General features: G+C 35.2%; 3 protein-coding genes across 3 annotated transcripts; 1 reads left to right on the top strand and 2 right to left on the bottom strand.

Moving 5' to 3' along the window:
- The first annotated feature begins 1,431 nt into the window (after window positions 1-1,431).
- LOC145606698 (putative UDP-N-acetylglucosamine--peptide N-acetylglucosaminyltransferase SEC) lies at window positions 1,432-11,918 on the top strand. Its single transcript, XM_081662521.1, has 28 exons — window positions 1,432-1,923; window positions 2,948-3,093; window positions 3,252-3,350; window positions 3,488-3,538; window positions 3,733-3,849; window positions 3,939-3,995; window positions 4,350-4,469; window positions 4,594-4,656; window positions 4,776-4,854; window positions 5,784-5,893; window positions 6,002-6,055; window positions 6,145-6,212; window positions 6,347-6,449; window positions 6,583-6,785; window positions 6,900-6,996; window positions 7,397-7,468; window positions 7,590-7,666; window positions 7,761-7,877; window positions 7,959-8,043; window positions 8,131-8,298; window positions 9,362-9,472; window positions 9,551-9,637; window positions 9,723-9,850; window positions 9,965-10,047; window positions 10,138-10,243; window positions 10,335-10,481; window positions 11,044-11,164; window positions 11,537-11,918. The coding sequence occupies exons 1-28, from the start codon at window positions 1,644-1,646 to the stop codon at window positions 11,648-11,650; spliced, it is 3,063 nt and encodes a 1,020-aa protein (XP_081518647.1). The 5' UTR covers window positions 1,432-1,643; the 3' UTR covers window positions 11,651-11,918.
- A 1,341-nt stretch (window positions 11,919-13,259) lies between these two features.
- On the bottom strand, window positions 13,260-13,610 carry LOC145609505 (cysteine proteinase inhibitor 4-like). The gene has a single exon (XM_081664971.1). The coding sequence runs from the start codon at window positions 13,608-13,610 to the stop codon at window positions 13,260-13,262; it is 351 nt and encodes a 116-aa protein (XP_081521097.1).
- A 1,590-nt stretch (window positions 13,611-15,200) lies between these two features.
- On the bottom strand, window positions 15,201-17,639 carry LOC145609504 (F-box/LRR-repeat protein At4g14103-like). Its single transcript, XM_081664970.1, has 4 exons — window positions 17,603-17,639; window positions 16,055-17,094; window positions 15,689-15,847; window positions 15,201-15,527 (listed from the first exon to the last, which is right to left on the bottom strand). Exons 1-4 carry the CDS (start codon window positions 17,637-17,639, stop codon window positions 15,201-15,203), a joined length of 1,563 nt encoding a protein of 520 aa, XP_081521096.1.
- Between the last annotated feature and the right edge of the window lie 308 nt (window positions 17,640-17,947).

The following is a 17,947-nucleotide window of genomic DNA, read 5'->3' as shown; positions in this document are numbered from 1 at the left end:
GTGAACAGACCATAAGTTAACCATTTTGTATATATTTTTTTCCACACAATTTCTATTTTTCAAGATATTTACAAATTGAACATCAACTTTGTAGGCACGAAAAATTTATATAAGTGCCACATTGGATATTATATGGGACAAAAGTCAATTTATTGAATATTTTATAGATTTAAAATTTGTGTTTACAAACTCCAATTAACCTAGGGTTATATCATCATTTACCATTTTATCATCAATATATTGCGAGTAACCTTTGTATAAATTCGATTTACAGTAAATTATTGTACATCGGGGTCATTTTATTAAATTTAGGGTCACTTTTACAATTTTTTGGATAACTTTTATCAATAAAGTATAAATATTTCGTAACTTTTCTTTTATGTCAGGGTAACTTTTTTTTGAAGAAACATTTATGTAGAGTTCTTTTTGTTCATATTAGGGTAACTTTTATAGATATAATTTATTGTACATCCGATTTATTTAAAAGTTTATAATATATTACGAAGTACAAAGTACTAACAGTGTTACCAATTATTTGTAGCCTTATTACTTTTTTTTTTTTTTTTTTTTTACAAAATTGTAGCTAATCTATCTATAAATCTATCTATTTTCTATAAATATAATTAAAGTAATTACCGCTGATGTCATTACCTTCCACATGTCAACTTCTTATAAAAAATTTTCCCTCCAAAACTAATAATGACATCATTATTTTTTTTAAATTTTTTTTTTTGAAAATGATAAATTAATTATATAATTTTCAAATAGATTTTATATATGAATTGACTAATTATGCAATTTCTATTAGAAAATTAAAGGAAGGTCAGACTATTTCATTTTCTTATAAACATTATCTTTTTCTCCTACTCCGTATATTTTGGGCCTGTTTATATTTACTGAATTGAGCTGAACGAACTGATTGGAGCTGAACTGAACTGAACTGAACTGAACTGATTGGAACTGAACTGAACTGAATTGAGCTGAAATGAATATTTTCTGTGAGAGGGAAATTAAGAGCTGAACTGAACTGAACTGATTGGAACTGAACTGAAATGATTGGAGCTGAACTGAAATGAACTTAACTGAAATTAAGTAAATGTGAACAGGCCCTTTATACAAATTATATAAATTGGGGTGTTCATTCTTTATTAATTTATCAATTCATTAGATTTTTCTTAAATTATTTCTACTACATACATATTACACACAAATAAGCTAAAAAATATTTTTAAATCGTAAATTATTGTTAAAATCGTGCATCGCACGAGCCTAGTCTAGTTAATTAGCAATCTACTCCATATCAAAAAAGTTTATCCTATCTTTCAATTTTTTTTTTTAAAAAAAATACGTAGTAAAAATAAAAAGCGGATATTGCCAAGAATAAAAAGATAAAATCGGGATATATTTGGCAACATCAAAATCTGAGAAAAGTATTCTCAACAATTAAGGATTCTTCCTCTCTTTTCTTTTCTTTCGTCAGAATGCGAGAGATTTTCCGCGTAAATTGATCAACAATTCCGCCATTGTTGCGCCACTATTTTCTCTCTCCTCCTTCACCACTCTTCTCTTCACTTCTCATAATCAACCTTTTCCTTTAGTAGAGAGAGAAACTAACGAACTCCAACAGAGAAATTCGTCTGAAAATGGAGATGCTACTGTTGCAGAACGATCAACAGCAGTTTCAGCAGCAGAATTTGCAATCACAACAGCATAATTCGCAGCAATTACAGCAGAATTCTCAGAATTTGCAGAATTTACAGCATTTACAGCAGTTTCAGCGACAATTGCAGGTTTCTAGGGTTCCGTTTTCGCTCGATCGTAATGATTCTTTTGTTTTTCATTCTGACCATCAGCCGCAGCAGCAGCTGTCTTCGACGTCGACGGTTAAGTCTTCGCAGTCGCAAACTTTGGATCCTCGACAAGGTGTGTTGATTTTTCCGATTAATTTCGACAATAATTTCCATAATTTTGCATTATTTCCGGTAATTCATATGTTAAATTTACTGTTGGATATGCTGAATTGTTGAGTTTTCATTATTTTGCCGGCTGCTAGGGTTTGTGAAGTGATCAGTAATGTTATGATTTTAATTTGAAAATTTCTGATTAAAAAAACAATATTCTTTGAACTTCTAAGTCAATTAATTTCAAAATTTCCGATTAAAAAACAATATTATTTGAACTCCTTAGCCGATTATTTTTCTTGCATTTATTTTTACCAACAAGTGATGAGTAATTGCGGAAAACTTTATGTTCTAATAGTCTTGCTGAAAATTGCATAAAATTTTAGAGGATTCCGGTAGTTTGTAGCGAATTGAACATAGTCTTATCTGGAGATTGTTTAAACTTCGGGGGTAATTCTGTGCTGGTTAATATCAGTTGTTGATGGTATTGTATGTGTTTTTTGGTGGAGGATACTATGAATTAGATATATGCTGGGAATTGGTTACATCTGCGCCGCTTGAATTATATAGTTTGGGGTGGATGTGCTCCTATTTTTTGTTCTCTGCTGCAATGATGCATATCTAGACTTTTGCAAAACGTACTTCGTTGCAATTATTGGGATAGGGCACTAACGATGGTATATGTTTTATGCTCCTTTAAAGAGAAACCTTTTGTTGTATTTCTACGATGTTAACTGTAATTGACAAAAGATTAGAAAAGGGACAATTGAGCGTCCTTCCATTTAATATGAAAAGAGATGGTAGAAATTGCTTGTTAAATTTCTAGAAGTCGGGGCCAAGAACTTATCTTTGGTATCATCTTGTACTTTTCTGTCTTAATTGTTGTACTTTTGGGACATATTTGTATTTGTGCTTGTTAATTTGGATTTATTTTTTTGTTCAGTTAATGTATATCTTATCGCTTGATTGCAATATATAAGTAGTATGTTATGTTCCATGTGCATAGCAAGTTGTTGTGAAATGATGTTTGTCGCTCATTTTTGTAGTTGATGACAATCTGTTGCTGACTCTTGCCCATCAAAAGTACAAATCTGGGAACTACAAGCAAGCACTTGACTTCAGCAATAATTTGTTCGAGAGAAACCCTCGCCGTACAGATAATCTTTTGCTATTGGGTGCTATTTATTATCAGGTCTTATGTTGAATTTTTTTTTTTTTTTTTTTTTTTTTTTTTTTTTTTTTTTTTTTTTGTTGTGGAATATGATTCATTTTGCTTGGCATTTTTGTTGTGTTTGGATACTTGTAATATACTTCGTATTAGCTTACTGTTTGTTCCTGTTCTTGTTTTAGCTGCATGATTTCGATACTTGCATCGCAAAAAATGAAGAAGCTCTTCGAATTGATCCTCATTTTGCAGAGTGTTATGGTAACATGGCAAATGCATGGAAGGTACTTTGCAGACCTTCTAATTTATTTGAATGTGTTGGCTCTATAATCAGACTTGCATTGTTTTATGAAAAGTTCAGAAAAATGTATAAACTAAGCTGATGATAACTCCTTTTGATCTCTTCTCTTCCTGTTTGCAGGAGAAAGGAAATATTGATGTAGCTATCCGCTATTACCTGATTGCAATTGAGGTAACCTCTATGAGCCTGACTATGTCAATACTCAATAGTGTTTACTGATTTTGATTTATGTCACTTTTTGGCTTCCAACTACTTTTGTATACTGTTTTATGTTATTCATCTGCTGTTTTCTTGTAACGATTTGCAAACTGCAAATTCTGTGTTCACATCCTTGTCTTATTAAAATTGTATTTTGTATTTCACAGCTTCGACCTAATTTTGCTGATGCATGGTCCAATTTAGCCAATGCTTATATGCGGAAAGGACGGGTTACTGAAGCCTCACAATGCTGTCGACAGGCCCTTGCATTGAATCCTAATCTGGTAATTATTTGGAATTTTGGATCATGTGCATGAATTTACGTGGACTGGATTCTTAGTGGCTTGTTATTGACAATTTTTCTGTTTTGAAGGTTGATGCTCGTTGTACGCTGGGTAATTTGATGAAAGCCCAAGGCCTGGTCCAGGAGGTGAGAAAAGTAGCTGAAGCGCTGAGTCTTGACTTGTGTTGTTCATTTCTCATGTGTGAATAAACAGCTCACTGTGTCAAATAGTGTCTCCTTTTATATCTGTGGATATGTTATCTCTTATACATGTTTCACTATCTAAATTCTATAGTCGCATACCATATGTTAAACTCATTCACATTTGTTTGTTTATTATTATTATTATCTTTTTGTTTTTGGGGGGTGGGGGGGGGGGGGGTGAGGGGTGGAGGAATGGCTGTTGGCTTTACACTTCTACCGTCCTTTTTGTCAATTATTGTGCCTCCCAAAATATTCCTTTCACGTTTCAGACTTGTTTAAAATCTATCTTCTCTGCAGGCTTACAATTGTTATGTTGAGGCTCTTCGTGTCCAGCCTAAACTTCCTGTTGCTTGGTCCAATCTTGCTGGGCTTTTTACGGAGACAGGAGATTACAATAACGCTGTTCAGTGCTACAAGGTAGTTAGATGGTTTTTGTTCATTTTGTGTGAAGTAAGACAATATATATCTAATTTATACAATTCCTTGTATTATCTACTGCTTCAACTTTTTTTATGACCTTTCTTCTTCATATGTATATCAGGAAGCTATCAAACACAAGCCAACATGTGTAGATGCCTATCTTAATTTAGGAAATGTTTACAAGGTAAGCTATCCATGAGTATACGCTGTAAAATTTTGGAGTAGTTGCACTGCCTTCCCTGAAGAAAAAAAAGAAATAATGTTCATGTCATCCATCTAATACCGCTTCTGTCCTTGGTACAGACTCTGGGAATGCCCCAAGAAGCTATGTTATGTTACCAACATTCACTGCAGATCCGACCAGACTATGCTATAGCTTACGGTGAGGATAGCTATGTTTTACAGATGCACTTTAAGTTGTAGATGTCACCAAACTGACCATATCATGATGCAGTTGTTAATGCAATAAAACATCTGAATGTGTTTAATATAGCACTTTATTGTTTTATCCATCTGCTAGTCTGCTACTATATGCTTTTGCATATCCATGTTTCGCTTCCCATCTTCAAAATACTATTAGTGCTACTACATGCTTTTGCATCTCCACACTTCGCTTTCCATCTCTTTGACAACCTTTCTATTTTGTCTGTGTTTCTTTTGCTGCTATCTATTTTGCCGTTGTGCTCTTGTTGAACGTATGTCTACTTTTTAAAGCAGCCTCTACTAACGTTTGGTTAGGCAAATAATCTTTTAATCTTTAATGCTTAAGAGTAGAGTCAGGGCAAGTTCAACTTATGCTAGATAGGCCTTTTGTGGTAGTTTAATACTTATGTTGTCTGGTTCTTCTTGATTGTACGAATATTAGAATTAATTGTCAAGTCATGGTTGGTATTGCTGTTTATTGTTTTATCATATGCGAAGTTATTACTTGATATTGTGGCTCAACTGATCTGTCAATTATTATTGTCTATTTCCTAAACCTGGTGCTACTTTCTGGTGGACTATAAAGATTTCTTCAGGGGGATGCCTTTTGGTCCTACTCATCCTTTGCCCACTACTGCCATTGTAATATTGTATTTCTGTGTTTTTATTTTATTTTTTTATTTTTTATTTTATTTTTAATTTTTTTTTGTGGTAGAAGTAGTAGTTGTTGTGTTATATGCTTGTTCTTGAATCCCATATTTGTGTGAGTTAAATATGAATGCCTAGCTGCGAAACCGATAAGATATCACATTCTTTCATGTGTAAGTCCTTCAGAAGTTGCTTTATGATGTTTCATTACTTTCTGCTCACTAACTTTGATCTTCCCAGGCAATCTTGGTAGTATATATTATGAGCAAGGACAGATGGATATGGCAATTGCTCACTTTGAACGAGCCATTGCTCGTGATCCTGGATTCTTGGAAGCTTACAATAATTTGGTTGGGCTTTATGCTCTGTTCTTTCTCGTAGTTTGTTCCCAATTGTTTGCTTGCAGTTTGCTTTGCAACTCCTCAAGTGTCTAATCTTCTTTTCATTGGATGATCAAGGGTAATGCACTGAAAGATGCTGGCCGAGTTGAGGATGCTGTTCAGTACTATCGTGTATGTGCTAATTACGTGTCCTGTACCTATTGCCTTATGATTTTTTGTTCTGTTAACATCTTAACTAATGCATTGATTACTGTATGCAGCAATGTCTCACACTGCAACCTAGCCATCCACAAGCGCTGACTAATCTTGGCAACATCTATTTGGAGTGGTAAGTTGCTTAAGCTTCCATCTTAGCTACTTGCCGCTCGTGATGCATTATGGAGTTGCTGCTTTTGTTTCTATGAAGTTGATTTAACTGTCTAATATCTAGTTCTTAATACTTAAACATTGGGGATATTACAGGAATTTGATTGGTACTGCTGCTCAGTATTATAAGGCTACCCTTAATGTCACCACAGGATTATCTGCCCCATACAATAACCTTGCAATAATTTATAAGCAGCAGGTATTGTTATCATTCTGCTTTGTTGAAGATTTTACTTTTTAGTTCATGGTGAATTGTTTGATGCTTAGAGGACATATGTATTTTGTTTTTGGTCGTGAAATTATTAATTCATATCTGCTTATTTTTGCACCAGGGTAATTATGCGGATGCTCTGACTTGCTACACAGAAGTTCTTCGGATTGATCCGATGGCAGCTGATGCGCTCCTCAACAGGGGAAATACATACAAGGAGATTGGAAGAGTTAATGAAGCTATCCAGGATTATACAAGTGCTATTGAAGTTCGCCCTAGTTTGGCAGAGGCTCATGCAAATTTGGCTTCAGCTTATAAAGACAGGTTAAGCATTGTGTTATTATGTCTGCTAGGGATTTTTCTTTTTTCTTTTCTTTTCTTTTTTTTTTTTTTCCTTTATGTTTGTTAACGAGTTTTTTTTTTTTTTCCTATCCACAGTGGCCATGTGGAAGCAGCTATAAAAAGCTATAAGCATGCGTTGTTGTTACGTCCTGACTTCCCAGAGGCAACATGTAATCTCCTTCATACATTACAGGTAAGCTGCAGACACATGGTTTTTCCATAAGTTGGCAATTTGTATACTATTGAATTCACTGCAGACACATGGGTTCCCTTATTCTATAAATCTATATAAATTCTGCTACCTTACTGTAATTGTATACTATTGAATTTAGACTTAGATTCTGAGGCTCATTGTAATTTGTATTGTTCAGTCTTGGCTTAGAATCTGAGGCTTTTTGTGTCATGTATGAGAAATGGTCTTCTTTACATGTAATTGAATGTTCTCCATATTCAACTCATCTATGAAAGGGCATGGCTACTTTTCTAGCTTCCTTAAGCTTATAATGGGCTGTTTTCCTGGAATAGCCTGTGTCTACATTATGCTGACCAATTTTTTTTGTAACTTTATCTTATTAACTGCTTATTTTGTGCAGTGTGTATGCGACTGGGAGGGTTTAGATAACAGGCTCATTGAAGTTGAGCGCATACTAAGGCGGCAAATTCAGGTATTTAATCTCCTATGCATTGCCCTTCTGGATATATCTTAGTGGTGCTCTTTATTCTCCATTCTTGCCTTTCTAGACTTGAATTTCTGTGTTAAATGGTTTTTTTTAATCTGCTTGTCAGATGTCTGTTGTTCCAAGTGTGCAACCCTTTCATGCCTTTGCTTACCCTCTGGATCCATTGCTCGCACTTGAAATTAGGTGAGTAGCACGTCTGTGGAGATGCTGATGTATTAGTATCCATAGAATTAAATCAATTTTGATGTTCTAACTCTTTTTTTTTTTTTCGCTGCAGTCGTAAATACGCAGAGCATTGTTCTCTTGTTGCTGCTCGATATTCACTTCCTTCCTTCAGTTATCCAGCTCCGTTGCCTGTAAAGACTGATGAGGGGAGCAGGCGGTTGAGGGTTGGGTATGTTTAAACCCCTTCAACATATTATTAGTCTACTTTTAAATTCACTTCTTGTCTGACAGATTATGTTGTGGATTGCAGATATGTCAGTAGTGATTTTGGTAATCATCCCTTATCACATCTTATGGGTTCTGTCTTTGGTATGCACAACAGAGAAAATGTGGAGGTATACTTTATTTGAGCTGTTGTATTTCATGTCATGTATAAGGATACAATCTTTGCTGTGATTGAAAGTTTGTTGCTATGCTGGCAGGTCTTCTGTTATGCCTTGAGTCCAAGTGACGGTTCTGAGTGGAGACTGCGCACACAGTCAGAAGCTGAGCACTTTGTTGATGTCTCATCTTTGTCATCTGATGCGATAGCTAAATTAATTAATGCGGACAATATTCAGATCCTTGTTAACCTTAATGGGTATACGAAGGTATGATGCTTTGTTGAATTTGATGCTTATGGATAATGGATTGCTATAGGTTTACTTATTTGTGTGGCTAAAGATAATCTGTTCAGTACTTTTTATGATTGCTTATATAGGTTGGAACTTATTTTGCCCTTTCTAGGCCTCCTCAATTTGTTCTGTAGTTTATTTGTCTTTTGTTTTTGACATTTCATTGGGACTGCATTTTTTCCCTTTGGCCTCACTGCTGCTTATAATAAGGTGCAATATTTGGAAGTTACTGAGTGATTAGTTAAAATTTGGATGTGGTCTTTTGTTAATGGCAGTGGTTGCAGAAATTCACTAAGTCACATGGCTCATGGGGTTATTCCTTTGTGGGGGACTTTAGGCCCTTTTGGTGCTAGGGCTGTAGGGTCTACTTCTGGGCTTTTGTTTACGACTTTTAAGTTACTTTGATTTCAAATAATGAAGTGTGTAAATCGCTTTGCCTTTAATATGATTGATTCTGAATTTTAGGTTTCCTTGGCCAATATAATTTCTCTTGCAGAATGTTTTTTTTCCTTATTCAAATAGTAGTCATCTGCATTTTCGGTGCATAAGATAGGATGTTATTATGCTTTATACAAGTGGCTCCATCATTAGAACAAGAGAAATGACCTAGATTCACTTGGGCATGAATCCTTTTGCTTTCCTAGGTGCACATATTTGCCTGATCACTTTATTCTCCAGCTTTGTTATTGGCTATATCCGCTTCATGTCTTCTCAAACTCTGGTCATTGCCAAAATTGAAGTGGATTAATTATTAATGTGTTTTCATATCCTATATTGCATTCAAATGGATTTTACTTTTCACTATAGAAATAAAGATTGAAAAGAAATTATGTTGAGAAATTGCCTTTAAATGTGTGTTTGTGACTAGATGTTGATATCTGTGATAATGGCATCAATACTTAAGCCTGTTCGTAATAGCAACTGGGAATATGAGCTTTCGTATTGTTGGAACTTTGAAGTCACTTTTGAGTTGTGTTGTCATGTTTATCCCTTAACATATCCAGAATATCTGTTATTAACTTGCTTTATTATTTTGCAGGGTGCAAGGAATGAAATATTTGCTATGCAACCTGCTCCTGTACAGGTTTCATACATGGGATTCCCTGGAACCATGGGTGCTTCTTACATACATTATCTGGTGACAGATGAGGTGCGAAGTGAAGTTCTTATCTTTCAATGACTGTTTGAACTCAAATCTTTAATCATAACCAATAAATTTTTGTTGCAGTTTGTTTCTCCTAGTCATTTGTCACACCTTTACTCGGAGAAGCTAGTTCATGTTCCCAATTGCTACTTTGTTAATGATTATAAACAGGTGTTCTTTTTGACTTATACTGTAAGCTTCCACTTATTTGCCTTATGGGGTGTTTATTTATGTGCGGTGATAAATTTGGTTTCAGAAAAATCGTGACGTATTGGATCCCAGCACCAAACCTAAACGGTCAGATTATGGGTTGCCTGAGGATAAGTTCATCTTTGGATGCTTTAATCAGCTGTACAAGATAGATCGTGACATTTTTGACACTTGGTATATTATGGGTTCTAGTTTGGAGCTTGCGAGTGCACATTTTTGACAGTACTTCATGTTCATGATAAGCCAAACTGACATTAAATCAATCTTGTTTCTCCCCCTTCTGCTCAGGTGCAATATTCTTAAGCGTGTTCCAAACAGTGCTCTCTGGCTTCTGAGGTTTCCAGCTGCAGGCGAATCTAGGCTTCGTGCATGTAAGCTCTTGTTTCCTAAAATTTGCCGATTGCCTGATTGTAGTTTTCATGTGATTATTTTAATGCTATCTTGAATTGTAACGTCTTCAGATGCTGCTGCAAGGGGTGTGCAACCGGACCAAATAATATTTACTGATGTTGCCATGAAGGGAGAACATATTAGACGCAGTTCTTTGGCAGATCTATGTCTTGACACGTAAGCACTTGGACTTAGACATTTTATGCCTAAATTATGTTTGTATCTGTCTGCTAGTTACCTATTATTGATTCTTTTTCTGTTGAGGTAGGCCATTATGCAATGGGCACACAACTGGCACAGATGTTCTCTGGGCTGGTTTGCCAATGTTGACGCTTCCCTTAGAGAAGATGGCTAGCAGGGTTGCTGGTTCACTGTGTTTGGCGACTGGTGTTGGAGACGAGATGGTGGTTTACAGGTAGCAATTTAGCCAGCTGCTTGCTTGGTACTCATGTTTTTTTTTTCATCCACCAAATGTGTTTCCTCTTAGTTCAATCTTTATCGAGTGGCTTTGGATTGTGTTTAGTATGGATAACTGGTCTGATCTCATGCATTGTGTATGTTGAAGTTGTGTAGTATGTAAGGTTAAAGTTAGAGCATTATCTTGTTGAATCCTCTTGTGCTTATGTCCTTATAATCTCCTGGCTGGTTTATTAATTCACGCGGGTTGTATTGTCAAATTGTATGATGCACCTCTGTCGAATCACACTTCTGTATTGGAGGCTAGGATAGATTTTAGGCAGTGTAATACTTGAAGTCGAATCCACCATAGCTCCTTTTAGTTGCTTTTTTTATTTTTTTTTAATTTTTTTATGTTTATGGGGCACATAGTTTATGTATGCATTGCCCACTTTTTTTTTTGTGTTGTTTGCTTATGTTTTGCTGGTCATTGTCATGCTTTCATGTGGTATTTTGTGTGTGCATGAAAAATGCACCATCGCTGATTCCTTTTTTTGTTTGCTGATTGTTGTATATGAAAGCCTGAGAGAATATGAAGAGAAGGCGGTGTCTTTGGCATTAAATAGACCAAAGCTTCAGGATCTTACCAATAGATTGAAGGCTGCTCGCTTGACTTGTCCTCTCTTTGACACTGCTCGCTGGGTGAGTACATGTTTGCCTCTGTTACCCTTAGCTCTTGCTAATTAATAAATGAACCATTTCATCAAGAATGAATCTTTCTTTTGAATGATAACTCTCCATGAATTCTCCTCTTGGCCATATGATGAACCCATAATATCTCTTACGAATAAATCTTGACTATATTTTCCGAAAAGCTTCCAAGTTTAGGTTTCAACTCAAATCATGATGAGCTTTTTTAAAGTTTGGCCGGCTGGCCGCTACTTTTAGCCTGCTTTAAAGAGGCACAGATGTGCATATGAAGAAGTTGATGGCTTTCTCATTTGCTTTAGTTGCTATATCTTCTGTTGTAAACTTTGCAGCTGCTTGCTGATTCTGAACTCACATTGAATGCAGGTGAGAAACCTTGAGCGAGCCTACTTCAAGATGTGGAATTTATACCGTGCTGGCCAGCATCCTCAGCCGTTCAAAGTGACTGAGAACGATTTAGAATGCCCTTATGACAGATAGTATGAAATGCAATGCAAGATAACAGCACAATGCACAATAACAACATTGTAGATAACCTGAAGAGCATAAGTTAAGGTAGAATGATTTGTTATGGAGATTATAATGTGTTATAGGTATTTAAGTGCTGGAGCTGTCAGGCCTTGAAACTCAGGTAATTGTTGCTTTGCACTTACGGGATGATTGGAGAAGGGGGGAGAGATCTGCTTAATTTTTTTTTTTTTGGAGTGCATTGCTCCTCTCCATCTCAAATTTTCCACTGATTTTTCTCTCTTTGGTCTTTCCTCTTGAGGAACAATTATGGTGTTGTTGTGGCATTCAACGAAGAATAATGCTGATGTTGATTCAACAAGGTGGTCCATGCTACATATATTATATTGAACGGCTAATTCATCGTTCAGGTTGAATAGGGTATCAATAAGAAATTAGTTAACATATGCTACTCTTATAGCTATATGTGATGCCCTCGCTGGGATTCGTGGTGATCACCCTTGAAGCTGCAAGTAATCATAATGATGAACCCTTGAACTTAATATATTGTCTTGATGGGTGACCGTCGTGCAGCTGCTGTACGTGGTTGGGTTTAGATGCTGCATATGATGGAAGTTATAATGTAGTTGGGGACTTGGGGGATGGAGAAGAAATTTTCTAGATGTTTGAAATTTAGGGGTGTGATAGTGCCATGTAAAGGCAAACACTTGGCTATGATAATATTGACCTAGAAAGGCGATAGAATAAGTCTCTGGAAATAGGAAGCTGGGGTGTTAATTTTCGGCTGTCCGAGTGACAGAATTGTGTGAGGGTGGTAGACTGGTAGTTAGAGGCAGAAAGCTTAGCATTCAGAATGATGTCAACTATGTCGAAGCTGCGCAAAAGGAAGGCAGGTAGTAATCTTATCCATACTAATACTAATTTGTCACAACCTCTCACAGGTAAAATGGATTTTCTAAACTCAAAAGACGAGATAATATAAACAATAAGGTAAATGTTTCAAAAAAAAAAAAAAAAAGGTAAACTATACAATCAAGCTTTGAGGGGAAAAAAACCTCTTTCTAAGGCAATAAAGTAAATGTTTAAAAAAAGTAAAAAAACCTCTTTCATAAGAGGGGAAACTTTGCACTTGAAAGGGGAGGATCTCACAAATTCAAACTTGAGTATTTACAACCAAGTACTTCGTGTTTGTCACTCGATTGACATCTTACTCGGACTTGTGACATTATGGTTAAAGAGTGGCAACCATTCTTATACTCTCTTAAAATGACTAACTTGGAACAACTCAAATTTACTTGCCAAACTCATCAGTGAGTAGAACTTTGACATTCGTTTGAAACTTGGTCTTGGGGTTATTAATGATTTATGTCGCGATTATATATTTACTAATCGTTCTCAGCTAAAAACCAGTACAACAAGCTTAATACAGAAGAAGTACCGAAAAATATTTAATGGAAATTAGGGATAATCTGGAAAATTCATAGTCATTTATTTATTATTGATGAAATGATGAACAACTTGTTATTGTTAATCAAAGAAGTCAGAAGAGCAAATTATCACTAATTAGCATCATCTTTAACCAAAAACAAAAATATCATACTCTCAGCACTTGAGCAGCTTCCTACATTTGTTCAGTCGGAACATCTGAAAATTTGGGCCTTGGAGATGGCCCAAAGTTGAGCAATTTTTTGGACTCCTGAACCCAAGGCTTAACCACCACCACCGCATCATAAGTCCTACTAACACCGCCTTGCACGGCTTCAACCTTGAGGTAGTATTTAATTCCGGAAACCACCTGCCTTTGCGCGTCCACCACCTCCACAAAATCCAACGACTCGTTTGATACGCTTCGAAGCGGGCTCGGCTGCTTGCCTAAGATCTCCTTGTTGTGCTCCTCTACTGAAAACTTACCAAGCTCTTGAACTTCCTTGTTAGTTTTAACGTCTTTTACTTGTGTTCTTGCTCCTACCATTCTTCCCCTATGTACTGCATTCACCTTTGTAGTGAAGATGAAGAGTAGTAGTAGAAGAAGAGATAAAATAGTGTGTTTATGCATTTTTAGATTTGTTTTGTTTTGTTTTTTTTTTTGGAAGGGATATGAATTTGATGAACAAGTGTAAGAAATGAGAGAAAGTGTCAAAAACATTAGAAGTGTGAAGGGTATAAATAGGTAGGAGAAATTACGAGAAAAAAAAGGTGAGGATTTCGAGACGTAATATGAAAGAGTAAGAAATAGGAAGCAAGGGAAGGTGGAAGCATGAACGGTGTGCCGCGTTTGATAATACATGCAAAAAACAGCATTGTGAGTATGAGTGGCATTTTGGACTGTGAGGCTAAAGCGGTGGGGGGATAAACTCCAATTTTGGCGTTTTGTGATTAAAACTCGAGATCGAGTTACAATAAAATTGGAATGATACAGAGAAGATTACCCCGATAATTACCTAAAAATGGAATTTAGAGATCGAGATTAGGCTTAGTCCAATAGTCCTAATATGAAATCATCAGATCAATAAGTTATAAATAAGTAGGATGTGTTTGATGAAGAGTTTATTGGAGATTGCTTTCAAAAGAAAAAAAAAAAAAAAAAAAAATTTATTGGAGATTTATTAGTTTATTGGAGATTTAGTAGTATAATAATATGAAAAAATAATACTACTAGTAAGCTTTTTTGTCGTGGAGTTGAGATGAACCATGCATTTTAATTTTGGACCTAAAGTTAGCGTGGCAGCCATGCATGGCAAAACGTGCGGTCTCTCACGTGATTGGAGTGAGAAGTGGCGTTTGTAATTGAATTTACCAATCATTTTCTTAGTTTTGGTTTCTTGTATCTTGTACGGTTACGAGTACCATGCTCATCCCATGCCCTATTCCTCGCTTCAAAGTTGCTCAACAACCTTATCATTCATCCCTCGGCTGTTTAACTAGGAGTTTTTTTGAAAAATTAAAACACATAGAGTTGTTTTGAGTATTTCAAAAAACAATGTAGGTTGGGTGATTGGTTAAGAGTTCTTTTTTACGCTCTGGGACCGATTAGAGGATGTGTCCAACGATCAAAATAAGCAAGCCCGTCTGACCAAGCACCCTAGTATAAGAAGGGAGAAGAGCTTTTAAAAGAGCTTTTAACTTTTTGATTGTTTTATACTAAGTCAACTAATAATTACTCCAAATACTTTTTTGATTTGTTTAGAAACATGCTTGATAGACGAATGTTAAAAGTTACAAATTATGAAGTTCTATAAATTGCCCAAAGATTGATGTTTTATTAACTTCAATGTTAAAAAAACTACAAAAGAAACACCGGTACAACCAGTGTTAAAATTAATCCAACTATTTGTTTTCGAACATGTTGTAAGATGTGCCAGACAATACCATTGTCGACTTTGTATCCCATAATTCATTGATCTTGGGAAATGAAACGAAGAACAAAGAGCACACAAGTATTGACAAACAACAAATCTAGCTAATGGGGGAGGGAAAGAAAGACAACAAAGTAAACAAAATGTTACTTGACTATATATAATCATCAAATGTAAAAGGTATTTCAAGGAAACGAAAGCATAATTCACTTGACTATTATCGAACAAGTCGTTGACCTTTTTCTCATGAGCTTCAACGTATTGTCAAGTAACATCTTAGATTCTTTTGTCACTGAAAACGATGGATGACTAAAACAAATAAGAATGAGTTCCTCCAAAACAAATGAGTTTCTCAAAAAATATTTAACCACTTCCATTTCCCATTGTGTACAATAGTAGTCGTATATTGTGATTCTTTTGAGTTGAACCCTTAAACAAGATGGTATTTCTTCACTTTTACTCCATGCCTCACATTCCTCCAGGAATATCTCCCTATATCTCTCTTCTAGTACGTCGTTGTCCATCATGATTCCCTATAGAGATGATCGGAGATTGATATAGTCAGTATATATATCATTTTCCTACTAAGAGTAGTAGTAATATATATTATCTCCGTTAATTTCTAGTTGCAATAATAGTAGTAAATTATAACGATTAAATAATTGAGAGAGGAGTAAAGGTAAATGACACTGACCTGCGTAAATGTAAGTGTTTCTAGAAAAGGTGCACGGTGTAGGAGCTCTATCAATACGTTATTCCAATTATAATAACCCTCACAACCAAGCTGTAAATGCTTGAGATTACCAAACAAAGGCAGCTTATGCTTTATTATCGTATCACAAGCCATCAATGCCTACAACAAATAAAACAACAATATAATACCGTCATTGATTAAATTAAATACTAGTATATTACCTCTAGTAATTTGTATCTGCAACTTTGGAAATTCTATACGAAGTATCTATCTCATTAATAATGCCCTAAAGTTACAGATAGAAATTAACGGAGATAGTAATAAGGTAATTTTAACTTGTTAAAGGATGGATCAGACAAAACTAACCATTGAATTTGTAGTTCTTGACATGAGATACAAACTTCGGACATTAGACAAGTCACTGAAAATACCGAATATAGTACCATCGAGATGAAGGTCTGCAACATCGACTCGAGCATCGACTAGATTGTTCATTTTGGTGATGTAGTAGATTAACACCGCAGAGTCCTCATATGTTAGATGCTCGAGATTAGGAACATCAAGCTCAAACTCTCTCCTTGGGAGCCTTTTAGTCGTAAAACTTGTAAGATCAATCCATGTATTACCAAAAAAATTGATAACTAATCGACGTAGAGATTGTGAAGAAATGTAATTTATATCTATAAAGCAATCAGCATTGAGTACGAAGTCTTGGAGAGATGGACAATTAGCAACTAGCGTAGCCACGGAGTTATCGTTAGGGGTGTGCTTGAGAAAAGTAAGATGGACTACCTTCAAGTTTGGCAAACAAATAGGATAGGGGATGTTGAGATCGAGATTATTAACATTAACATCGAGTTTCAAAACCTCTAGTGTTGGACAACGATACAGGGCCGAGGGTATCATACTAGGTTTCCTAACACGAGCTATAATGTCGAGCACCTTAACCCCACGGGCTAAGGGAAAACTGATCCAAGCATCGAGATGCATAGGGTCCAATTCGGGGAGGCAACCTTCGAAACATAGAGTATGGAAACACTGCTTCCTTTTTCCAAAGTGAAGTATGTATGTGGATATATCCATATTGTTAGAGTGACATAAATGCAATACATTATCAACATACGTCTCGAAATTAGGGAAAGAATCAATCATGTGTGGAGTACGCATCAAACAATAGTCGTGACAATTAGGTGTGTCATCGAGGTTAAGGTATGTTACCCAAGTAAAAACACGCCTCCATCGCCTTGACAACACACTAGTAGCAACCGCGTCCTTTGTGGGAAGGAACCCAAGTATGTCACCTAATATATGATCGGGTAAATGACTGATCCTATCTTCTTTTATCAGGGTTGTACCTGCATTCCCATTTTTGTTGAGCATCATTCCACCACAAAATTCCAAGACACCTAAAAATTACAATTAGAATCACTATTATAGCCTTTTGGCTCGTGCAATGCACAAATTGTTCATAAAAAATTGCATTGATAAATGAGTGAGAAAATACCAATAAATTATTATGGGTGTAATGGGTAATCGAAAACATAAGAAAAGATCAATTGTTAATGAAGTATCCATAAGAAAAGATCAATTGTTAATCTTCAACTATATTATATAAAGATTTAAATTGTTAATTTATAGAGAAGAAGATTACAATTGAATATGGTTTTTTAATTTCCTGATACGAATTGATTAATTTATAAGGTCAGATTTGCTCTTTTCAAATGAAAAGTTCTGTTCTTTTAAATTATTCATGATTATTAAAGATTAATAATCAAATGAAAAGTTCTGTTCTTTAAAACTTAAGAATGCACAAAAATGAATACAATAAAAAATTCAACAAACAATTTAAATCTATATCATGGATTAAATAATTAATGGCAAAAAATTCATCAAATAAATTTTATTTTGAGTTACCTGAATGATGCTCTGGAGGTGGATCGGAGGCACCCATAATCTATCTCAATCCAAGATCTGCAGCATGTAATATACTCTTTATAAATTTAGTTTTTTTTTTTTTTTTTTTTTTTTTTTTTCTCCAGCAAAATCGTAACTTTTTCTTGAGATGAAAAATGAATGATAGTTCAGCTGCTCAGGTAGTCTGTTTTAGTAAACCAAACAACATTTATTACTATCTTTCGATTATTAAGCAATTATATAAGCTTTGGGGGTGTTCCTTTATTTTATTTATTTATTTATTTTTTTGTGGAGAATTGGGGTGTTCTATTTTGTTAGGTCAAATTGGTCACCAATATAGAGTAT

Source organism: Chenopodium album, chromosome 23 (genome assembly GCF_948465745.1).
Source record: "Chenopodium album chromosome 23, dcCheAlbu1.1, whole genome shotgun sequence".
In the NCBI taxonomy this organism is placed as follows: domain Eukaryota; kingdom Viridiplantae; phylum Streptophyta; class Magnoliopsida; order Caryophyllales; family Amaranthaceae; genus Chenopodium; species Chenopodium album.
Note: the sequence above shows the minus strand (reverse complement) of the source record. Positions and strands in the feature narration are given on the sequence as shown.